The sequence below is a fragment of the Cheilinus undulatus genome, linkage group 1, assembly GCF_018320785.1.
Source record: "Cheilinus undulatus linkage group 1, ASM1832078v1, whole genome shotgun sequence".
NCBI lineage: Eukaryota > Metazoa > Chordata > Actinopteri > Labriformes > Labridae > Cheilinus > Cheilinus undulatus.
Genome location: NC_054865.1, coordinates 33,492,563 through 33,518,364, shown reverse-complemented (window position 1 = coordinate 33,518,364; position 25,802 = coordinate 33,492,563). Strand labels below are relative to the sequence as shown.

Sequence of the window (25,802 nt, the reverse complement as noted above, 5' to 3'; positions counted from 1 at the left end):
AAAAATGAATACAAAATGGAACAGCTCATAGAACTGCACAGATCAATAACTCACCTACCATGTTTAGTGCCCTACTTAGAGGCTAAAGGTCAATAAAAACACAAATTCAGGTCACTCCTAACTTGTTAACTTGAGTAACTGTTAACCTGATCCCTCACCCAGCACCAGCAGTTGTAATCGTTCAACCTCTATTCACTATGTCTCTCAGTTACAGGTTTTGTTCTTGCATATTATAAATGTACACACAACACTTGTGCTTCACAAAGTGGTTGATTTAAGCAGTTTCACTGAAAGAAAAACACACAAAAATGAGGAACAACACAAAAACGTATTCCTCTTTCTTCTCACAGAGGGCTTTATTAATACATTTATTTGTTTTTTTGTTTGACGCTTGTTTGTTTATTGTTATATTACTTTGTTAAATAGTGGCAGAAAAAACTACAATAAAAGATCATTTTAAACCACATTTTACATGCTACTCTTTATTTAAATTCACAAAATTGTGATGCTTTTCATTTTGTTTCTTTAAGTTTTGTGCTGTGAAGTGTTGAGCAGGTGTTTTAGGACACCTGGCAATTCATATCAAATGCTGCTTATGTTTATAGTTCAAAGAGACCCAGATCTTGTGACATATTACTTTTTATTATCACCATAAACAAGTGATATCTTGTTGAATGTGATAACATCCAGAGGTAGTTACGTATACCTACAAAACTGTAGACCTATCATCACTTAGGCCACTACAGTATGGTGTGCTACTGTAAATCTAATGATGCATATATTAACTACTGTATGTCTTACTACATGGAAAAATAAACTCTTGACCTTGTTTCCTGTTTTGTTATCTCTAAAAGTGGATATGAATAGGTCACATCTTTATGCTGACTTGTGGCTAACATAACAATTGTGGCATGCGGGTTACTCTATACTTTAAACAAATTAGACACAGTTTATCTGGCTGCTGATGTAAATGATTAAGTTTTCAATAAATACTGTCACTGAATAAAACAAAGATTTTTACATGCATAAGATTAATTTCCAGATGCATAAATTGATTTGCCTAATAAATTACATACTGTAGCATGAATACAGTGGATCTGTGCTTTACATGAAGATTATTCTTAGCTTCTATATTTTTTTTACCTGTTTTACCTTTTCCTACAGTAGCAAAGTTATGAAGCTATGAAGAAAATTCTTATAAATTTGATTATCAAGAGCTAACATTAATTGAATACAACCACAAAGCAGGTAACAGACAGCAGTATTTTCAGATGATACAAAGATGATTTCAACCCTCTCAAACATTTCCAGAAGAAATGGTTGAGAGTCCAATATTTGAAGCAGATGAATCACCTGCCCTCCCAATTTTGCCTTCACTGTTTTGTTTCTTACATTTCACTCCAAACAGACTGCAGATTTTCATCAGCATCATGTCCACAATCTCTTCCTCCTCTGATGGCTAGAAGAAGAATAAAATGTCTTAAAAAGGCTGTTTCTTTTAAAGTTATATCACACTTCTCCTGAACAGTAAGACACTTCAGACTGTGAGTTACCTTGTGATGTATTTGCTCTTGACTAAATGCCACCAGTATGACAGAGATGAAAAGGTTCAGCACCACAAAAGTCATGAACACGATGCAGGAACCGATGAGGAAAGCGCCAAGCACTGGATTGTAATCCAGAACCTGCAGAGTCAGAAAAAAAGTCCTTGTGAGGTAGGCTTTTTTATGCAGTGGTATTTAAACAGTCTCTTACAAACCTCTTCATAGTTAAAGATGCCCAGCTGCAGGCTGACCATGGTCAATCCAGCATCCAGCAGAGTCCGATAGGAGTACAGCTTCCAGCCATACATCAGATTAGACTGAAAAGAGTAACATTTATCTGTGTTAATAATCTTTTGAATGTATTCTATTTTACAAACTCTACCATGCTGATGTTAATGTGTGGGAAACTGCTCACAGCGATGGTGTAGGCCAAGAACATGATGGTCATAACCACCAGGAAGCCTGAAATATCAGTCCAGGCTCGCTGCAGTGTGGCTGTGATCATGTGCAGCTTTGGGTTCAGTCTCAGCAGGTGCCACAGTTTGACTGTAGCTAACAGCACCAAGAAGGCAATAAGATACCCCAGCACTGCATCAGCCTTGGCCGTCTCATGGAAACTGGCGTACCTGGACACAGAGCATAAGAGGACAGAATCTTATTGTAACAATCCACAGAAAAAGTCTTAATAAAATTGAGGTGGATGTAGTAAACTTTTATCATGAAATCAGTACAAAGCCCCTGAGAGAAACTTTCAGGTCGTGTTGATTTTGAAGTATATCTTGTTCATTACACGTGTATTGAACAAGATATACTTAAGATATACCGCAAGAACGTCTGGCTGGAGACTGTTCATCTGAACCCCTTATATCTAAGAATGTACACAGTAAAACTTTCAAAATAAAATTGGATTAAACTTCTGTTTAGGGTTAGGGTTAGGGTAACAGTAAAGTTCAAATTAAAAAAACCCTGATCTACAAAACCTTATTACAAAACATTTAATGAAGTAAACAGTCTACTTAGAGGATTCATGTCCTCCATAAAAACATTCTAAAGCAGCCAAGCAGCGTCTGCAGCTCCACTAGCTGCATAAGCTACACAGAAAACATAGCTGAAGCTAAGCTCACAAAGCAGCTACGTAAGCTACGTATCTATGCTATCTGAGCAGCTAAGTTCGCTTTAGCTATGTCTGCTAAAGCTCACGTTGCTAAAGCTCACATTGCTGAAGCTAAATTTCTTATAATTAGCGTACCTTTGTAGCTAACATAGCTAGAGCTTAGCTCACAAAGTAGCTATGTAAGCTACACAGGAAAGGTACATACATAGCTACATTAGCTTTAGCCACATTTGCTAAAGCTCATGTTGCTTAAGCTAACTTAGCTACATAGGCTTATGTAGTGACGATTATTATGTAGCTAGCATAGTTGTGTTAGCTTTAGATAAAGCTTATGCAGTTAAAATTAGTCACTGTTTGCGTAACTACTTCTAAAACAGATCTGTACATAATTTAATCCTGAATTAGACATCTATTCTTTTTTTCCATTTTATCTATAAAATGATTCATTAGTCTGTAATATTGGAAATACATTGTACCAGCTACTTGCTGCAATTCCTTGCAATAAACACTGTCTTAGATGAACAGTCTGTGAGTAATTTGGTTTTAGCTGGTTGGTTTTATGTCTGAGGTCTCTGTGGACGTTTCAGTCGGTTTCATTTCATTGTGACTCCTTAGAACCTAAGTTTAACTATCTGATAGATTCTCTGGCTGAATTTAGGTTTATTTCTCTACTTTTGAATTGTGAGCTGCCCTGAATTTTGGAAATACTGGACATTTTGCCTGATAACACAATTTTTTTAAAGATTAATTCTCACCTATTTTCTGTATTACAAGTCTGGTTTTAAGTCAGTCATGACAGCTATTTGTCAGGGGAGCATTAAAATGCTAGTTACTTATCAATGCTGAGTATGAAGCTCTGCAGAGAACATCAACTTTCCTCTTTTGCCCTGTTTAACGTTTGACTCATTTATCTGTTTATGTCTCCTAATCCATTTTTACCTCCGCTAAGGAGGTTATGTGATCGGCAGGGTTTGTTTGTTAGTTAGTTTGTTTGTTAGCAACATAACTCAAAAAGTTAAGGACAGATTTGGATGAAATTTTCAGGAAATGTCAGAAAGGGCATAAGGAAGAACTGACTAGATTTTGGTAGTAATCCGGATCACCGTCTGGATCCAGGAATTTTTTAAGGATTCTGTTCTATTGGGAGATAGGGCAATTGGTGGTCTGCGCTCTCTGAGTGCTTTCTAGTTTTTATTTGTGAAGCAGTTTGCCCTTTGAAAATAAACCTTTACCTACTTATTGCAGAGCTACTCACTGGTCTTTGTGGTTCTGGTAGTATTCCACATCCCGCATTCCCAGCAGAGTCCTCTTGATGAAGACAGACAGTGCGCTCCAGCTGAGAATGATGATCGCTAACTCGAGCAGGTTCCACTTACTCTTAAAATAAGCCCATCTGTGCTGCTTCATAAGCTTCCCCTGTCAGAGGGAGAGGGTTTTCTGTGCAGTGTGTCATGATGCAGGCTATTTTTATTAAAAGTATCTTAAGGTGAGATACATTCATACTTGGACAAACATGTAATAGATGATGAAGAGAAAGTAGATGACTTCAGAAGCCATAACAAAGATGTGAAGGCCGCCGGTTGACTGGTAAAGTCGCACGTTCTGAAGTTCACTGCGAAACTGAAAAGCTCCTTAAAGAAACACAAAGTTACAAAAAGAAGACATGAATTATCTAGCCAGTTTGTGCTGAATATGGACCACTGACTGTACCTGTGGCTGTGGTCTCAAGCAAAAGAGTGACAATGCAGAAGAGGTTGACGTTGGCGTTGTACACAGTGAACTCCACAAAGATGGCTTGGGTGTACACATCAAACCAGGTGTTGTCATAAAGGTACTGGAGAGTTCTACAAATGGAAAAACATAATGTAAGTCTATAAGAGTCTATAATAAAGACACAAAGGCCAACTTTATAAAAACATGATGGCAATGATACACAATACACATAAAATCAGGGTGTTTGACTAAGATTGCTACCTTTATTTCACTTGATATCAAGTTAATCTTTGACTCAAACTCATCGCTAAAGACCAAAAATTGATGTCGTTTTAAAATGAATCTGAATCAAGCGTTTACTGTCTATCATCTGTGAGGCAACAACTACTTAACATTTTCACCCAAAAACAGAATTTTTCCAACATTTTTGTCTAAAAAAGAAATAAAATGTGGATGACTATCTTTTGAAACAAAATTTAGAGTGACTTGATATTAACAACAAAGGTATCAAAAAAATTAAAATTAAAATCTTTGTACTATTAGGGATTTCCATTCACTATAATCTTGCAGATTTCCACAAAACCATATGGCTTCTTTTATTACACTGTCTGATCATATTTTTATTCAAATTTTGTCACTTCGTTTTTTCATAGTACTCTATTCAGTTCCTTGGTGGTAAGATCACTTTTGAGACATGATTTTGACTTTTTTTCTGCTGCTGTGGTCATTATTTTGCAGCAAAACACCAAGACAAGACAAATTCTTCGTATTTGTAAACCTGCTAACAATAAGCCAGTTCTGATGTTTTTGTCTAATAAAAATCCATACAGACATTAATCAGTAACCAAAATTGTTGATTATTAATCCATTATCATCTGTTTCATTCAAGTTTATTTCAGTAGGTATTAAACACCTACCTGCTGGAATTTTGTAAATCTGGCCCCAGATCCACCACAAAGCCTCCTCCTCTGTAAAGCCTCACGCTGCCCCAGATGGGTAAGGCCCTCAGTTTTCCCTGAGATTGATATGTCCATGGGTTCTGAAGGTGCACTGAGCTATTATCTTGCACAGCGCTGCTCCAGCCTGCGCTGTAGGAGCCCATGTCCTCCAGCTCCCATGAGTATGGAGCATGGCAGTCCATCATAGCTTTCTGCATGGAGGGGGCCACACTGCAAGAATTTTTTTGCACCCTCACCTGGCGAAGGCGAGCATTACCAACCAGCTTGTTGTTTCCATCTGTGATAAATCCTGTGACAAGACACAGACACTTAAAGGAAAGAAACCCTACAGGTGATACAAATTTTGTACAATTTTGTAAACCCAAATAAATTACTGTACATCAAAGGAAATCCATGCATATCAGATGTGTGACATTTAATAACTTAACAATATGCTGACCTGGGTACTCTCCAAACAAGCTGCTCAGCAGTGTTGTGTTTGTCCAGTCGAAAACATCCTGAATACTCATGCTGTCTGAGATCCCTTTGCTGAAGCTCTGTCGAATGTGTTGGGTCAGAAAGTAAGCGTTGGGATCCCTTTGACCATACGCCACCAGGAGCAGCATCCACATGAATCCCATGTAAGCTGAAAAACAAACAAATACATTAACAGCTCAAACTATGCTATCATCCTGTGTTCTGTATCAAAATTATTCTCTTACCAAGAATCTCCCTTATGAGGGCAAAGACTTTCTGCTCTTTAATCATGTTGTTCCTCATCTTTTCAATGTCAGTGAGGGGTGGTGGCTGATAGAAACTGCATGTGCTGTCTCTCCTGGCTGCTCGGACCGTGTCTGGATCATCTGAGAGGAGATATTGAGCAGTTTTGTTTTTCTTTTTTTTTTTCAAAATTTATTACAAAAATTACAATAACAGTGGAACCCCAGATGTAAAATTACCTGAATTTCTGAGACTGTCATCTATCTGAGGCTCCCCATACTCCTCCTGGTCAACTTTTTTTAGAACAAGGGCAAAGAAAGCAGCAAAACCAAGAACCTGTAATAAAGCAGGTTCAGGCTTGAGTACAAGAGAACTTCATGACAAAAAGTGCATAAGAAGACACTGTTAATATGTGGAAGCACAGGAGAGTCTGTTTATAGCATTTACAGTGCCTTTAAAAATACTCACCACCTTGGATGTTTACCCATTATTTGATGTTATAAATCAATCATGGTCAATATAACTAGGTTTTTTTACAAAAAAAAACAAAACACCAAGACAAAGACACCTATGACTCTGAGGGAGTTACAAGCTTCAGCAGCTGAAATAGGAGAGACTCTGTATACAAAAGCTGCTGCCTTGGTTCTTTATGGGGGAGTGGCAGAGAGAAAGACACTGTTGATGAAACTCATATTAAGTCTTCACTGGAGTTAACCAAAAGGCATATGGGAGACTCCATGATCAAGTGGAAGTAAGTTCTTCGGTCTGAGTAGACCAAAATAATGCTTTTTGGCCATAAGGCAAGACACTGTTGGGCAGACACCAAACACTGCACATCACCAAAACCACACCATCCCCACTGTGAAGCACAATGGAGGCAGCATCATGCTGTGGGGATGTTTCTCTGCAGCTGGCCATGGAAGGTTTGTAAAGGTAGTGCTTAAAATAAATTTAGCAAAATAAAGGAAAATCCTGAGGACGATCTTATTCAGTTCGTAAGAGAACCACAGCTTGGGAGAAGATTTATTTTACAGCAAGACAATAGCCTGAAGCAAACAGCAAAAGCTACACAGAAATGGTTTAAAGACGAGGATGGATGTTCTAGAGAGGCCAAATCACAGCTCAGACCTCAATCAAAGTTACACCGACAATGATTAATTTATAAAATAAATAAAAGGGTGAAACATCCAAGGGGGTGCTTCCTTTCATAGGCCCTGTAAATACATTTGAACTGAATCAAAGACAAATGTTGTACATTTATTCATTAACATGACACATAAAATTATATATTAGATAAGTTATCTGACTTGCTTTTCCTCATTTACTTAAATATTTTGTGGTCCTTTTGATATACATTTCTTTTAATTTTGGAGTTTGTTTCAGTGTAATTTTATAATATGTTGCTGTTTTTGTTCAACCTTAAAACCAGCGCCTTGTGCTTTCCACTTATAAAGGTACTTTTTGCACGAAAATGATAAGTCAAACATTGAAATAATCCTCTACAGTGACATTTTATTGGATTTAAAATAAGCTGTCATTTACCACCAATTAAATCACTGGCTGTATTTTGCCACAAAGTCTAGTCACTGCTCGAAAATGTATAAGCATCTTATTTTTTCACAAATGGTTAACAAATAACATTTGCTACCAATCTTTAGTTCATGTATTCCAACCATGACCTTCACCTTCAAAGGCTGAGTGATGAAGAGACTCTCAAAGAAGGAGACCACCATGGAGATGAGCCAGCTTATGGAGCGGTCTTTCCCGTACGTCAGCCCATACATCATGGTGAAGTATCCCGACACACAGCTGGTTGCAATCACCAGTGTCCAGCCAACAAACACAAACCACCAGGGCAGCCCACCCTGACAGCATTTCTTACTGGAGCCTCCGCTGACGCTTTCCTCTGGACTGGGACTGCGTTCCAGCTGGTCCCCTCCCAGGATGGTTGATGGGAGGTGGTACTCCAGGAGACCCTTCATTCCTTGAACTTGCTGCATGGCTCGGTCGTAGCTGTCTGGATATGGAAAACGAGAAGGTCCCAGCAAACCCAGCTCCTTCTCAACATGACGCAGCTGCTTGTACAGATATTTGCTGTTGGTGCTTTTTTTCTGAGCTTCATCTGAAGTCTTCTCAGGGCTGCTCCATCCACTGCTTTCTGTGGGCAAAAATCAGCATCAGTCAGATACAATCTCTAACCCACCATGCAGAGATTGAAACATAGAAATATACATATTGATATCACAGATTCATTTCTATTACAATTTCTTTTAGTCTGGTGCATCTTTTATGTTGTCATTCACACAGATCAGACCATAATTAGACTATAGTCAACATAAAAACTACACCATAGCCTAAATAAGACCACTGAAAACATTCCAGATCAGAAAATCATCATCACATTTCTTTATGACAAGTGTAAAGTCTGTATGTAAAAGAGCATACATGCTTTTCTTGGATTATAACCCAAAAGAAATCAAATGACATTGAAAAGTACCAGACTTTCATTATTTTTCTAGTGTATCAAAGTTACAACAATCAAGCTAGTTCAACAAGGAAAATGAATAAGACATAGATAACAAGTAAAATACTGTGTATATGTTAGAGATACAGACAGTTGTTTCTCAATTTCTTTATTCATTATTTTCTGCTTTTTAAACAGCAATTACATTACCTGGTATAACCATTTTTTGATCCTACAAAACGAACTGGCTAAACAAAATCTGTAACACATGGATAAAGATCATCATAAAGCTCATGGCCAAGTTTACCTTGGAGATTGACTGCACCTAAGCTGAGGATCATCGAGCGATCACTCTTGGCTGCATCAGTGTAAAAGTCTCCAGGCACCTGATTCTGTTGTCTGATAATGTCCTCCACCAGAGACAGCAGAGTGTTGATGTCCGCCTGCTGACCGGGCTGAAGCTGCAGGTCAGGCAGTGGACTCTTCATGGCCTTTGAGAGAGACTGAGCAATCCTCTTTATGTCCTAATAAAGACACCACATCAACCACTTAAGTCATGTAGAACAGAGAAACAATCACTATAATTAGGATTTTAGTTTCTTTACCTTGATGACAGTATCTGGTGTGATGTCTTTCAGCTCTTTCTGAGGAGAGGAAGTCTGTGAAGGAGAAACTCGACCAGTCTTGGCCTGTTTGGATGTGTCTGTTTTGGTGGCCGCTTTCTCTCGAGGTCGAGTGTTTCGGAAGATGCTCACAATAAGGAGATTGATGGGAAACATGATGATTGAACTTTGAATTCCAATCATAACTTGTTGCCAGGTGAACTCAATGTGACCTAGAAAAAGAAATCATATTTATATTGATGTAAGAAAAGAAATTCAGTTACAAGACATTACATCAAAATATAACCATACATTCATAAGATCTAATTTATATTTTTGCTCCTGTTACACAGTGCCTATAAAAAATATTTACTGCCTAGGATGGTTTACTCTTTCACCGATTTTAAAACTAAATCACTGTCAATATAATTTGGCTTTTTTGACAAAAAAAACTCTTTAGTGTCAAAGTGAAACAGATTTCTACAAAGTAATGCCATTTAAATAAAAATATTTAATGTAAAATAAGTGACAGGAAAATATTCATCCTCTTTAAAGTGACTGACCTAATTCAACAGAGGTCCAGCCAATTGGTACTACTATGTTACTGAAAGGTATTGAAGGTATTCAAAGATTATTGAAAAGTATATGTCAGGGAATTAATACAAAAAATCCCAAGGCACTGAACATCCCAAGAGTTTGGTTAAATTCATCATCAAGAAAGGAAAATGGCACATGTGTAAATCTGCCTAGATCAGGCTGTCCTCACAAACTGAGTGACTGTGCAAGGAGACTAGTGAGAGAAGCCACCAACACACCTATGACTACACTGAGGGAGTTACAAGCTTCAGCAGCTGAGATGGGAGAGACTCAGAATACAACAAATCTTGCCGAGGTTCTTCACCAGTCAAAGCTTTATGGGAGAGTGGCAAAGAGAAAGACGTTGTTGATGAAACTCATATTAAATCTCCACTAGAGTTCCCCAAAAGGCATGTGGGAGACTCCATGGTCAAGTGGAAGAAAGTTCTTCGGTCTGAGTAGACCAAAATAATGCTTTTTGGCCATCAAACATGTTTGTATATTTGGTGGGCACCAAACACTGCACATCCCCACAAACACACCATCCCCACTGTGAAGCACAGTGGTACAGCATCATGCTGTGTGTGGATGCTTCTCTGCATCTGGCCCTGGAAGGTTTTTAAAGGTAGAGGGTAAAATGAAAGCGGAAAATATAAGAAAATCCTGGAGGACAATCTTAGTCCGTCTGCAAGAGAACTATGACTTGAGACAAGATTTATTTTCCAATAAAACAATGACCCAACGCATACAGCGAAAGCTACACAGAAATGGTTCAAAGAAAACAAGGTGAATGTTCTGGAGTGGTTAAGTCAAATCCAACAGAGAATCTGTTACTAGACTTGGAAAAGGATGTTCATGCTCAATCCCTGTGCAACCTGATAGAGCTTAAGGAGTTTTGCAGAAAAATGAATGGAATAAAAATGCATTATCCAGATGTACAAGCCTGATTGAGACCTATCCACACAGACTCAGTGCTGTGATTGCTGTCAAAGGTGATTCTACTAAATACCAACTTGAAGTTGATGAATACCTATGCAGTCACTTATTTTACATTAAATATTTCTATTCAATTGACATTACTTTGTAAAAATATGTTTTCATTTTGACATTAAAGAGTTTTTTCTTATTAATTTTCTTGTCAAAAAAGCCAAATTATATTGACATGATTGATTTATAAAATCAGTAAAAGGGTAAAATATTCAAGAGGGTACTTTTAATAGGCACTGTACATTTACTGTCTGTTTGCCATTTAAAAAAAAGTGTAAAATCAGAAATTCTTGTTAGAGGTTAAAGATTTCAAACAAAAGCTGAAGCTGTAAACCATGAATAATCATGTCTTTTCTCTCCTTAATATTGTGAGGGGTTAAAAAACTGGTTCAACAGTGCCATCAATGAAAAAAATGAACATCTAAGTGATATTTATGTTTTTAATAGAACATAATTTTCTGTCCCACCAAGGTCCATGGTCTGCTCAGAGGGGTCAGTGGGAATACCCCAGAACATAATGCTTGTCAGCATGGTGCACAGCAGAAGAGAAAAACAGCAAGAGACCCGCTGCACGCGAGTGAACGTGCTGCAGGGAGGCCGACTGATCACAGAGAACCAAATGTGGCCGTCACGGAAGTCTTTGGCTGTCTTCATGAAGAACAGGTTACTTTAAAGTGCCAAGAAAAATGAAATTAGGATTCAGGAGAAACAAAACATCTGAAATGATACATAGTTAAGTCAAGTGCCTTCCTTTGGTCTTTTATAACCTGCTTGATGGCTGTTCTTACCTAAACCTCTTCAAATCCGTCTCTGTGGCTACTGGAAAGACTTTATCAAGGGTGCACTCCCCCACATCTACAGCAAGCCAGGAGTTACACAGGAAGTGCCATTTCTGACCACTCTCAAGATCCTGCACCATCACTTTGTTAACATACCTGCATGTGAATAACATGATTATCTCCTGTACATTAAGCATTACTGCTATCTGGAGGCGTCACTATTTCTCAACCTTTAATCCATACCATGCAGGGTGTGCTCCTGAGTTGTCATGCCACAGCCTGATAGTCTGGAGATCTCCGAGGGAAAAGTGTGTGGTCATTAGAAACATGTCGACACCACCCCTCTCAAACACCGGCTTCTCAGGGTCTGTCAGGTGGTGGGGCTCACTTTCTCCTTCAGTACCCTGCACAGTTATCGTCACCTAAAAGAATGAGGGAGGAATCAAGGTGAACAGTGTCGGGATCATAAATACTGTGAAACAGAGGCAACAGGTTGTCTTTGACAGAGATCACTGACCTGAGAGGAGGTGGATGCACCGTGACGATGTCCTGTGCTCACATTCAGCATATAATGATACTCAGCCAAGGGGTCATTATCCTCCAGCACTGTTATCTTCACCTACAAGGGATGTGAAAAACAAGGTGTTAAGGAATTTTGGCACCATGCAGGATGCATTTTTCCATTATGGGCATTATCTCTCTCTTAAAGAGATAATACAAAGCAAAGATTATGTGAAGGTACTGCTACTACAAGCTTTTATGTAACACATTTGCGAACAAGACTTCCTTAAAGGGCTATCAAACTTCAGTGGGAGTGACCTTGGCTGAGTCCTGGATGTCTTTCCTGCGTGCCCACATGATCACCAGGAGATATGCAGCAAAGATGGCACCCACAAAACACACCACCACAGGATTGTTTGTGAAGGTAGCAAAAAGCTCTGCAGTACGTGACACGTCCACTAAATTGGGCATGACGAAGAAAGAGCTGCCAAAGAAAGTCAAATGGTTACAGAGACACTGAGTGACCAGTGGCGTGGTGAGTGGCCCAACCTGAAAAGAAAAAGAAAAGCGTAGCAGCTGGTTAAACTTAATAGCTATTTCCAGATGCATCAGTGTTAGCGCTGTGGATGTGTTTTATAACTCACCCTGCAGCCATCTTCACTCCAGGTAGACCCGGTTTCATTCCAGTATTTACACTGGGCAGCAATGGAAGTCACAGTGACTGAAGCATTGATGGATTTGACACCTGGTTCTACAATGGGCTTCATGACAAGGTAATGAGTTCCAGTGTCTCCTGTTCTGTCTTTAGGACTCAGCACCCAGGTATATTTCTCTTCTGTGGCAGATTTAGAGATATGATGATATCAAGGCTTAGATGTATTTAACTAGAAGACTAAATTAAACCATGATCAAGAACCACCACCATTTAAACCAGTGTTTTTTAAAACTGGGGATCCACCAAACACTCAACATTTCAATGTTTTTATTATTTTAAATGGTAAATTTTCCCCACTATTGTAAAAAATCTCAAATAAAGCCATAGTCATGTTCTAAGATTATTCTGAAATCAAAGTGTTGAATAAAAAACTTAATATGTGAGTCTACACACCACTAATTGTACATGTATGGTAATGCTGAATATGTCTGTCTGCTCTAGTAAGGAGGATATGGGCTGATTGTGTCTGTGGGATAATTGTGTCACATTATTGAGAGCACACTGAGTGTAATGCAGACTATCAGACAAGTAGATGAAATTTAAAGGGGACATTCATCAGCAATGAGTATATGCTACACAATAATGCAGTACTGCAAAATCAGGACTAATAACAATGTCCAAAGTGCAAAAACTGTCTGTTGATATTCAGTATATCCTGAAAAGCAAGGGTACACTGATATCAATCCTGGAGAACCAGCAACAATTTCAGCTATCTCCTGACAGTTTAAATTTAGCTTTCGGGCACAGTAAGTCTACAACACAAAGCTGAGTTTACCTTCCTTGGTATTCTCCAGTGGAATACAAGTCTTGGCAACATAGTTTTCATTATTTGGATAATCTTTGTATCCCAGGAATACCATGAAGGAAATATTCTCAGACGGCTCCATTTTCAGCACCAGTGTCACATCTGGTGAAGGCACATCAATTACTAATGTGCTAAAATTGGCCAGATCCAGGACTGTGCTGTTCTCCTGCCCAACATCAAGCCTTGGCAAGAGAATCTAAAATAACACAGAAGATCAGAAGAAGATATGTCGCTCAAAACAGTCTGCAAAATTGTTCCAAATAAAGTCACTAGAAGTTTATTAATTATACTACCTCAATCTCTTCAGGTAGGTTTTCCACAGGAATGACAGAGCCATTCATTCTGGTCAGAGAGACAGATCCAACGGTTCCTGTGATGTTATCCTCTTTCCATGAATATGGATTCGTCTCGAAACTCATCATCTAGAAGGAAGTACATTTTGTAATCAGATCATGCCATTCTTAATTACAGATGTCTTACTCAATTCTTCTGTCTCCATATTTTATTGATATTTCTTGAGGTGAAGTAGTACAAATGGAAAATGTAAAGAGGTGGATGGTCAAAAAATGTCCTATATAAGAGAAACTTCTAAATGTGTTGGCTGTTGCCTTTTTTCACTGTTCATAGAGCTATGGCCGGTATGCAGTTAGTTAATAGCACATTATTAAAGTTATTTCTAACTTTGTATATAGAACAAAGAGGAATAGAAAAACCAGAATATCAGTATCATGCTGCGTTGTTCTTTGATGGTATGCATCCAGTCAAGGCCACCGCATAAGGAGGGATGAAGGGGAGAGCTTTCTGGGGCGCACAAAATGGGGGCCCATGGAGGTCTCCAAAATCATGGTCTATAGTAAACTTATTCTGTGATATCCAAATTTTATTTTTAAACCTGAATAGTAGACACTCTTATCAAAGCAAGAAACAACAACTTTTTATCTATTTAAGCTGTAGCTTTGTATAAATGTAAACAGCTTTTCTGAACACAGACTCACCATTTTTTGGTAATGTTAACAATGTTAAAAAATGTGTTATAAGAGGCAGAATGGGCAGAAAGAATGTGAAAATGGGTAAGAAGTGGTGAAAAAGGGATCAAACAGAGTCAAAATGGCTTAAAAGAATGTGAAAAAAAGGTTGACTGTAGCAAAATTGATTTAAAGTGGCAAAAAATAGGTTAGGGGGCAAAAACTGGTAAAAAGTGGTTAAAAACTGGTCAAAAAAGGTTAAGAATTTGCAAAACTGAATATTTTCAAAATTAGTACCCAATTAAAGCTTGACATATGTTTAAGCTCCAAATGAGGTAACTGTCTCAAAGAATGCCAGGACCATTGATCCAACACAAATATTGATGTGACACTTTGGGGGCAAGTCCATTTACTGAGTTTTCACAGTGTCCACGGTCTACAGTACTTACTCTAACATCTACTGGCTCCTCAGGAGAAACAATGTGAGAAGGCAGTACTGGAAATGAAAATCTGGAGGAGCTGTTCTTCTGGACATTTATGTCCTGCATGTTCATATTTCCTGGAGATATTCTGTAAGAAACAGGATCTGAATTATCTTTCCAGTAAACCCAGTGCATTCCTAAATCAAAGACCTTGCCAATAACAGTCCTCTCATACCTGTTGACATAAACACTGATGTGCCCAGAATCAATGATCGCAGGTTCTCCATTCAGCTTTCTATTATTCAGCAAGGCACTTTGAACATTGTTTATCCCAGTAAGAAGAAAATCAGAGACTTTTTTCTGGGGAAGAATATCGCATATGGTTGAATAACAATGAAAGGAACTTGAAGACAAACATATTCGGGACTATACGCCATGCTTTGGTGCTTACGTTTGAAGAAACATTCAAAATATTACTAGCTGCTTCAACGATAGGTGCAGCCGCTTGTACAACTTCTCCATCATCACTGCCATCGTGAGTTACACTGATAGTGCTAAGAGAGGAGCTGAGGTCTACCAGCAATGAGCCTGCTTCTTCCTGGAGAAGTACAGAGAAGATTATGAGTAGAGCTTTGTACCGCTGTAAGTATCAGGGATAGCAACAACATTTGATCTACTTCAGAGATCGAAGATTGAGAGACTTTTAAAATGATCTGGTGTTCTTGTTGCTGCATGCTGTTGCTACGTCAAAATAACATAAATTCTGTGTTGCACCACAAACAGGCCTCCAGAGACATTTAACTGGAGAACAACTTTCCTTGTTGCTTTCAGACTTTAATCAGCCTTCATGTACAGCAGCTTTAAAGAATCAGAAAATCTTAAAGAGGAAGTTTACACCATTTTGTGCCATACTCTAATAATGTGACACCATAAACTTAAAATGTGTTAAGTCTGACATTGCAATCTACTGGTAAATATATTTATATATATCTGTAATCACTGCTCTTGTCTAGGGCTTGCTGAAATACATTTTCATGCATGTTTATATAAAAAAGTAATTGTAGATTTACTGTACTGTACTTGAGCATTAGGACTGAGCTCATCTGGACGCTGGGTGAGTCCAGCAACAGCTCTGGCCGTCACTTGCACTCCCTGAGTTGAGTTGCTGGGTGAGTTCAGAAGAACCACTGTCATTTTGGTCAACATTTGTTCTCTGAGCTGAAAGAGAGGAATCACTGATTAACAAGTTTTTCTTCAGTAATCAAAAGCATTTGAGAAAAACATCAAGAATAAAAGACCATATCAGGCTCTCTTAACATCATACTGTTACCTTCCTCCTTTCCTCTAACTGCTCTTGAATGGCCTCTGTATTCAGCATATCAGAAACTGAGGTAAATATTTGTCCCAGTGCTTCACCAGAGAGCAGACCCTGCTGCTCTAACTGAGTCACTGAATCCTCCACCGCTGATGTAAGAGCCTCCACAGAGGAGCTGGACGCGCTTTTCAGAACCTAAGGGATCATAGACATTCAATCTTATTAATATAAATTCCTTGACATTAATGGCCTGTTCTCCCAGCCTTAACTTCTTGTAACCTCTTCCTGAATCACAGTTAAAGGTAGAAGGCGAACCTGAGTCGAGACAGTCGTCATGGCTTTCTCATTTTCATTTTGTACGGTCACCACGACCGCCAAACTGTAATTGTTGTTTTTATCTCCAAGGGGAAGGAAAACAGATTTCACTACTTTTGTATTACTGCACCGCAGATGTTTGCCTTTGAGACAGAAGAGACAATTAAGTAGAAGTGCTGTAAATAATCATTATTGCGTATCTGTGTTTAGTTTTTTTAATAATCAAAACAATCAAATGAACCCCAGGCACATTTTTGAAGCAAAGCTCATATTAAATTGTAATGCAACACCCGCCTTAAGCACAAGAATGTAAATATAGATTTCTCCTAAGCACATATGAATTTGTAGAGTGAATATCAAATAATTATCAAAACACATATCTGGGTAGTGGAAGCCTTTAGATCATAGCCTCAGCCACAACATTTTACATTATGAAAGAATATTTTTAAAATGAAACATGCATGAAAACAGCCTGTAGACTCAATTTATGTGCTTTATGTCTGTAATAGATGCTAAATAAACCTGTTGCCATTTAACCTTCACTTTATAAGGTATACAAATGTTTAGTGTGTAACAAATGCTTTACAAACTTTTAGCTAACTATAAAGGATGTTAAACGACTAGTTAGCCATTAAAAATGAGTAACTAACTACTAGTTAAGCATTCATAAATGAGTAACTGACTGTTAGTTAACTTCAAACCAATGTATTACTATTTTATTGTTAACCATTGACAAATGAGTTACTAAATACAATTGTTACTTAATTTCTTTGCAAAATTTGAGAACCTTATCTAACTTATATATCTATAAGTTATGCTGACTAATGGTCAACTAGTAGTTACTCATTCTTTACCCACTAACTATACAAATTTGTACAGCCTAGCTATTTTTAACATAATGGTTAATAAATGCCTAACTAGTAGTCCTTAATGGTTAACTGGCAGATAGTTACACATTCTTTACCCACTAGATATTTACATTTTTAAAGCCAACCTATTTACTCATTCTTAAATGATGAAATAGTAGTTAACTTCATATTCATTACCCACTAACTATGCAAAACTGATGTTCCTTATCCATTTGTTAAGTTGTGGTTAGCTAATGGTTAACTTGTAACTGGTTATATATTAGTTAATGGTTAACTAGTAGTTAGTTACTTATCCTTAATGTTAACTAGTAGATAATTATACACTCGCTAGTAGCTAACTAACATCTAGCGAGTCATTTGTTAATAATAATTGGTAGTAAGTTTTACATTTTTTTTTAGCTTCTTACAATTTCAAAATGTGTGTTCCTTATCTTCTTGTTAAGTAGTGGTTAACTATTGGTTAACAAGTAGTTAGTTACTTATCCTTAATGTTAACTAGTATATAATTACACATTTGCTAGCAGTTAACTAGCATCTAGCTACTCATTTTTTAATGTTAATTAGCAGTAAGTTTTAAATTTGTGACCTACTTACAATTCAAAATTTGTGTACCTTTTCTATTTGTTAAGTCATGGTTTACTATTGGTTGACTAGCAGTAAGTAACTCGTTAGTTACCTTCTCAATACACAATGTCTTTTCTTTCTTTCACCGTCAAAGTTATTGAAATCTTTTTTTAAGTCTCACCTGTGTCTGTTTTAAAGCAATAAACACAGCCTTTTGAGCAGAAATCACTTGCTTCACAAGTAATGTCAAAAGCATCAAGGACTGTTCCTGAATGTGGAGAGATGCTACATGAAGGGGCATTGGGATCTGCAGGTGAATCAGTCGTCACTCCTGAGTTGGCAGGTGGTTCGGTTGGATCAGGACCTGGTATTGGTAGGATAAACTTGGCAAAACCTGTCTCATTTTTGCCTGTAAAATAGAAAAGCAATAGGTTATGTAAATCAGTTTACCAGTGTCTTAAAAGATGTAAGCAAGAAAAAACTCAGGGTCTTTAAAAGTAATGTAGTTTTTGGTTAAGCACTGTTTTTCTCCCTCAAATGGCCATGTGCACATTCACACTACCACGACATGGACACTTTGAGATACAAACGTACCATAAGCTATCACACTGATGTTTTGCTGCGTGTCCCTTGAAATCTTCAGGTGTTTGCTGTGTACGACATATTCAGTTTTGCCATCTTGCTTCTCTATGGGTGGTTTTGTTCCTGCTTTGGAGTAGCATCTTTTGAGACCACCCTGGAAAAAAGATCTCTTACTTACTGTTTTACATATCAGTCTGTTAAACCACAGTTAAAAGTGCTGTTCAAGACTTACCCTCAAAGGTCTGTGGTCCTCAATATACCAAACTACATCTGGGCAAGTATTCCCACAGTGCAGTCTGAGCTTTATACTGTCTTTTGTGTTTATTGAAGCACAATGATCACAACTGCAAAAAAATAATTAAATATATAATTATGACTTATTATATATAAGTATCTACATATGAGATCTCCAAATACCAAAGTTGAGGTTTATCAAGTTGTTGTTGTTATTGTTGTTGTTTTTTTATTGTCAAAAGCATGCAGAGCGCTACAGCTGCCCCAGCCAACATTTGTAGAAATTTAAGGCTATTTTGGCATTCATTGCTGATAGTTTCCTGATACCTTATGGTGATATTTGTAAACTTTTTTGGAGCCACTGTGATGCACGCTGAAGCTGAAGTAAGGTCAGTCCAGTCCCTAAACCAGGTTGGTCTCCTCACGGTTAGAACATACTTGAAAACATCAAAAGGATCTGGGAGGCAACCTTTCTCAACAACGTGAGTCTCTTCTTTAGTTTTGTTTCTGCATTTGCAATTTCCACCTGTACAGAAAGAAGCAAAGACAGAGCCAAGAACTTTAATAAGACAGGGATTATGCTTTTGTTTATGGACAAATATCATGTTTTATACACATTTACAGGGGAAGAATGAGAGAACAACAGAGCAGCCATGAACACTGTGCCACACTAGTGGCTACAAAATCAAACTCATCCATGAATGCGAACTGAATCAACACCTGCTTGACACAGTGAATGAGTGCAGGTCACTCAGGCAGTGATGCATGTTCTGTATGTTCATTAAAGTGTACGAATAAATATGTGTGTATAAGTGCAAGTATACCATATTATCTGTCCATAGAAAGATATTAAACATGACATGTATTTAAAGACATGTGATTATGATTTTGTTTTTTTGAATAATTTCTTAAATGGATGGCTATTTTGATTCCTTCCTGTATGCATATTTTTAATATTTTCTGGAAGGAGCTGTCTTTGGTATTGTGAATAATTGTGTGTGTTAGAGCCCAGGAAGAATAGCCAATACTTATGCCTGTGCTCATACAAATCCTAATAGCGAAGCAAAGAAATGTGGTACGAATATAAAATGTGTAGAAACAGCTGATTAGGCAGGGTTGTCAAATTATGTTTCCATTAGAAGTTACTAGATAGAGAATCACTGAATGTTAAAATCAAAGGTGAACGTATTGAACAATTAACAGTGGTGAAGTTTCTGGGAATCTTTTTAGACTCTCAGTTTAATCTTAAAAGCCATGCAGAAAAATGTGCATTCGCTCAGACTGCTTTTTCTGTAAAAAGATTTAAATCCTGAAACCTGATCACTTGAAACTTACTACAAACTGCACCACTTTTAAGAGAGCTACTAGATTCTGGTAAATTCAGCAACAGAGCTGCCCTCCTTTTCTGTAATACTGTCACTGCTTTAATGTATTTTTACTGCCTTGTGTTGTACCCAGTTAATGTTTTACCCTTTTATTTTGCTTTTTCTCATTAACAGTTTAACCTTTTTTTGCCCTTTCAACAAAAAGATGGATACCCTCTCGGTACTCTGGCTTTCTCCCCCCACTAAAGACATGTTTGTTAGGTGAATTAGTGACTCTAGATTGGCTGTAGGTATGAGTGTGCCTGGTTGTTTGTCTCTGTATGTCAGCCCTGCAATTGACTGGTGCCCTGTCCAGGGTGTACCCCACCTCTCGCCCAATGACAGCTGGGATAGGCTCCAGCCCGACACAACCTTGAACAGGATAAGCGGTGTAGAAAATGGATGGATGGAAATGGCTAATAGCAATAATCAATGTTTGAAAAAATATGGAAATGATCAAAATCAGGAAAAGACAAAAAAGGACATAAAATGGGCATTAAATGTTCTCAGTGACAAACACTGACTCTGGCTGTTCTCAAAATGTTAATGTTTTACTTACTACATTGCCACTCAAATGTGAGGCCTTTACTGGGTAGTGATTCAGCTCCAGTTACACTAAGCGTGACATTGTGAGAGTAGTCAACCACACTGTCTGGAGTCACAATAATTTTCAAGTCAACAGGTTCTTCGACACTCTGATTCTGTGGGTAAAAATAAAGTAATTGTGCTGTATCAAACATGTTAAAGACCTGTGTATATTTTTCAATTAAGTTTGGTAAAATGATGAGTGTTTGAAGCTAATCTGATACTTACTCTGTCTCCATGGTCATCTGGGGAAAGCTCAGAGTAATTCTGGCAAACCTGGAGTATCTTCTCCAAATCTACGTCCAAATCCAAGGCAGAAAGAGCATTTATGGCTCTAACATTTACCTCGAACAAGCCTTTGAAAAAGAGTGTATTTAGTAGTATTAAGCACATGTATGACAATTTTAGGTGGCTGTTTTTCATTTTATATACAGCAAATCTTAACTTCAAGAACCTTCAAGTGGGCTGGAGAATGTGAAAGCCTGTAAGCTTGCATTGAGCAGGTCCCTGCTCTCTGAGATATTGTCCTTGGCTCCCGTCAGAGTGAAGAGCAGCTCTGCAGGGGCTCCTCGCTCCAATGAAACACCAATAATGAGATCAGTAGAGTCTGGGCACTCGTCTCCCTCTGCTATCACAGAGGCCTGCAGGCTTTCAACAGGCTCCAGCAGACACAGCTCCACATGGGAGTACACTGAGTGGGCTGTGACCTTGTTTGAGGCAGTCAGACTCAGGTTGTGGCAGCCAAGTCCAAGCTTCTCTACCACACTTGTGCTCAGTGTAATGTTGTGAGGCGTGATCCCTTTGTCCACAGACAAATTTGCAACAACACGGCCTTCATGTTGAATGGTGTAGGAAACATTAGTACCTGGTAATATAAATAAGAATGTAGATTTTCTTTTGATCCATGCATATTGGAAAGTTTGATCTCCTGCAGTGTTAGACCCACTCACCTGTCTCTACTATAAACTGCATCTGAACAGGCTGGCCATGAAGTGTGTTGCATTTTGCACCATCTGTTGACATATTCCTGCTATAGCACTTGATGACACCAAACTCTCCAACAGCCTCCTGAATGGTGATGGCTTTCTGAGCTGTGACATGCCAGTCACTCGTGGTGCACTCCACTCCAACCATGAAAACACCTGGCTGGTTGTACTTGTGCATCACAGTGCTCTCCATTCTGTCAAAAAGGCAAATAAGCATTAAAACAGCCTGGATACGATGTGTCTTATTGAGAAAAAAACACTTACTCCTCTGGGCTGTATGGGTCGATAGTATGGCCATCTCCAGCATTTACTGTGCATGTGAGGTTTCCCTGAAAAGGGTGAAGGAGCCATTTCACAGTGAAAGTGACATCCTCAGACACGGCTGCAAGCTTGTTCATCAACAGGTGGAGTCCTGAGAGGGAAACAGACCATAAGTTAAAATCACGGAAATACTGCTTAAGAATGTTCAGATACAATGCTTTCTGCATAAGTATTTGGATTTCATTATGTGACTTAAAGGTTAAGATTTCACTGACAGTTGTTTTGAGAAGTACATGAAAGGTGAAGTCTTGGGGAGAGGAACATAACAAATCTTAGTTTGTGTACATGGCTTAGGCATTATTACCTGGTCCATTAAATAATATGGATCTACTGTGTTATTTCAGAGCGAAATAGAGTGTATGTTATAATGAAAGTAAAAGGACATAAATTAGCATCAGACCATCTTTGCAGTGGTACTCCACAGAGAGGTAACTCCTCAATGCAGGACATGGTTCACCAAAAGAGCCCAGATCTACTGGAGCCTGGCAGGCCTGTAGTCCATGGCAATGACCTGGAAAAACAAAATTTAAACAAGTATTGCAGATTATCCGAATTGTATAATTCATATTATTCCATTCATGGCTTTCCATTTTTTACTGTAATTGTACAGGTTAGTTTATGTAAATGCCATTACTGTCAATACATGAGATCTATATTCAACTTATATATATATATAGAAATGTACAGTGCTTAACAAATTTATTAGACCACCTGTCATATTTGTCTCAGAGACCATCCAGCATCATAAAGTGCTTTAATGCAGACTCTTTCATTTTCAGTCAGCTCTCCAGGTTTTACCATTTTGAACAGGAATGAGGAACTAAAAGGAACCCAAATTTGAGCTGGCTCACTGAGCTTCTCTGAGAGGTCAGAAATTAATCAAACGTGACATTCAACCTCTAAAACTATTTTTTCTGTTCAGGAATGCAAGTAAATAACTGTAATTTGACATATTAATCAAGAAATAATAATGTGCTTTACTACTTTTCAAACAGCAATCATTTGGGTTAAAGAGCTTCTACACATTGGTGTATTAACCATTGCAGAAACATAAAAAATGATTTTGGTAAGTACCAATGCTGTTAATTTAGGACAGCTGTGGCATAAACCTTACCTTGGTTAGGGTTAGGGTGGTCTAATACATTTGTTAAGCACTGAATATATATATATATATATATATATATATATATATATATATATATATATATATATATATATACTGTATATATGGTTTAACAACTTCTCTTTTCTTTATATAGTTTTCATATTTCTGCTCTTTCATTTTTAACATGTTGTGTCTTGAATTGTAACCCAAGGGAAAAAAGAATATGAATTTGAATCAAATTGAAGTATAAAATCTACTGTTTAGGTAGCTGTATGAATATTTATTTAGTAGTAATGAAATGGGTGACTCTGTTCAAATACCGTCATATTATTAAAGGCATGGGAAACCTTTGACTGAAACAAAAATGCAAATAATCCAAAACTTATTGATGTAGGCAAGCCTACCATGTGGCAATATACAGGTGCTTCTAAAAAAATAAGAATATCATGGAAAAGCTCAGTATTTTTTGTCACTCATTTCAGAAAGTGAAACCCATATATTATATAGACTCATTACACATAGAGTGAAATATTTCAAGCCTTTATTTCTTGAAATGTTGACAATTATGGCTTACAGATAAGGAAAACCCAAAATTCAGTGTCTCAGAATATTTGAATACATAAAACACCATGATTTGCTGCTTCAGTGTTTACTGAAGCAGCAAATCATGTATAAGCAAGAAATGAATTGCTTTCAACTAACATCTAAAACCTGTTTTTCAACAGAGAATGTGCTTATAATTTAAGGGAAAACCTTAACCTTAAGAAACTTTATGCTGAAACAACATTTAAAAGTAAGTGTATAACTATCTAAGGGGTAGATTTTTGGAACAATTTGGAAAATGAACTCAAAGTAAAAGCTTAATTCATTTCAAGAAACGGTATATAATGTTTTATTTGTTTTCTCTGGTATTGATAATGGGTAAATGAACGTGTTAAATATGTGCCGTTGGAAAAAAAAATAAAGGATGGGATAAAATAAGTGAAAACTTTATTGAACATGTACAATGCTAGAAATGGAAGTTGGTACTGTGTAATAGGGCCACTTCATTATCATTTTAACCCTATTGTTTTTTCTTTGTCAACTAACTGTGTTTTTGTGTTTTGTTGGCATATTTGGAATAAAGATATTGATCAATCAAGCTTGAATAGAGCTGAATATTTCCACCTTATAAGCTAGAACCAGGAAATTGGTTAAGTCAATAATCAGTTTAGCAAATGAGGACTAACAAGCTATGTCCAACATATATACCTGATTAAGCATACTGTAGTCTTTATCTCAACACTTTAGATGTCTTGTTTGAAAAACTTATTACCTGAAACAGAATCTGTCACATCCATCCAGCTGCACTCCTCCTGTGGGACCGTGGGTGTGGCACTGACTTTGGATCGGCAGTAGTGAATTGTTTTTCGACCATAGAAGCTGTCGTCTATCTCAATGACCTGACCAGAACCACACTGCAGTGTTGCATTTTGACCATCACATGCAATTGATTTCCCAGATTCTGAAAATTAAAGAATTAAATATAAAAGGGGAGCAAGCACACCATAAGTTCAAGGTAATTGGTTGACTAATGAAGTGCATACCAAACTGGCAAATAAAGTTAAGTTCCTGACTACAGTTGCCTATAGCTTCCCACTGGAAGCCCGAGTGTTTCAGGATGTGTCCACAGGCAGCCTGTGCATTCGGCATGTTTACCCAGTTACTATAGCTGACATCTGAGCCATCAAGCCATGCCAGGGAACCTGGGAGGAATAGGAAATTCATTTGACATTGTAGCCTGACTTCTCTTACACAAGCACAGACAAAACAATGCAAAATTTAACAGTAAACACACCATCGTTCCCAGAATTCACAGATCATAAAACAACAAAGCAATCTATTTGGCTGGTGAAAAGGTGAATGAACAATAAAGCTCCATTTGTAAATCAGGCCACTTGACAGCAAGGCTATTGAGAGGTTAAAGTGAATGACAAACATTTCTAAACAACACCTGCTGCTTGAGAGCGATATCCAGCAGTGCCAGGCTCCTAACAATTATCAAACAAACAAATTACGAATCAATATAATGGACATGAAAGCTGCCTATTCAGACGGTAGCTGAAAGGATAATCATGATTTGAGCCACACTTTAATTTTAATATTGTATATAATCATTGTTAACAGGTATATCAAAGCCATGGTTCATAAAGGCAACAAAGTGCTTGAAATATCCTTTGTTGTTGTCAAAGGTTTCCAGGAAATGTAGAAACTATAAAGAGTAACCTTAAACATTTTCACACATTTTCACTGATACTATATAACTAATCTAAAAATGTAAACAGTTTTAAAATATATAAAGCCATTAGAGGGCAAGATGTCTCTGATTTTGTTCCCCTGTCCTCTTGCTTCTTACCCTCAGTAGCAGCAGTATCCAGTGTGAGGTTAGGAGCTGCAGGTGCCAGCCCGAGCCACCAGTCCTTCTCCTGTTCCAGGTGCTTCTGGAGGAACTGTTGGATTTCATCATTTAAGATGAAGGCCAGGTGTCCTCCACCTCTCTCACACCATCCCTGGGCACTGAGGAAGGATCGCTGTAGACCCACAAACTCATAACAAGATCCATCAAAACCTTCTTGATATTCTGGGCAGGAGAGACTCTTGGCATTCTCCTCTGCACGACAAGTCTGGCTGAGGAAGAGAACCAACAGTGTCAGCGTGGGGAATAAGGTGCTGTCCAT

General features: G+C 37.8%; 1 protein-coding gene across 1 annotated transcript; it reads right to left on the bottom strand.

Moving 5' to 3' along the window:
• Window positions 1–258: 258 nt before the first annotated feature.
• On the bottom strand, window positions 259–25,802 carry LOC121504281 (polycystic kidney disease protein 1-like 2). The gene is made up of 41 exons (XM_041779027.1): window positions 25,481–25,802; window positions 24,672–24,830; window positions 24,401–24,589; window positions 22,381–22,491; window positions 21,924–22,071; window positions 21,624–21,853; window positions 21,128–21,538; window positions 20,902–21,029; window positions 20,648–20,789; window positions 19,163–19,250; window positions 18,503–18,630; window positions 18,090–18,317; window positions 16,476–16,618; window positions 16,176–16,355; window positions 15,916–16,063; window positions 15,285–15,433; window positions 15,081–15,205; window positions 14,873–14,993; window positions 13,752–13,880; window positions 13,429–13,654; window positions 12,583–12,773; window positions 12,257–12,487; window positions 11,955–12,056; window positions 11,681–11,859; window positions 11,447–11,593; window positions 11,126–11,325; window positions 9,099–9,328; window positions 8,801–9,017; window positions 7,715–8,187; window positions 6,269–6,365; window positions 6,032–6,172; window positions 5,770–5,955; window positions 5,289–5,619; window positions 4,369–4,502; window positions 4,162–4,289; window positions 3,914–4,074; window positions 1,960–2,170; window positions 1,760–1,861; window positions 1,554–1,685; window positions 1,354–1,459; window positions 259–287 (listed from the first exon to the last, which is right to left on the bottom strand). Exons 1-41 carry the CDS (start codon window positions 25,800–25,802, stop codon window positions 259–261), a joined length of 7,233 nt encoding a protein of 2,410 aa, XP_041634961.1.

Excerpts from the sequence above, each read along its gene's own strand:
- LOC121504281 (XM_041779027.1), bottom strand. The coding sequence starts at position 25,802 with ATGGACAGCACCTTATTCCCCACGCTGACACTGTTGGTTCTCTTCCTC. Across the intron at positions 18,318-18,502 it reads CATCAGTGTGATAGCTTATG|GCAAAAATGAGACAGGTTTT; the intron begins GTACGTTTGTAT and ends TCTATTTTACAG. Across the intron at positions 8,188-8,800 it reads AGGTGCAGTCAATCTCCAAG|AAAGCAGTGGATGGAGCAGC; the intron begins GTAAACTTGGCC and ends TTTTGCCCACAG.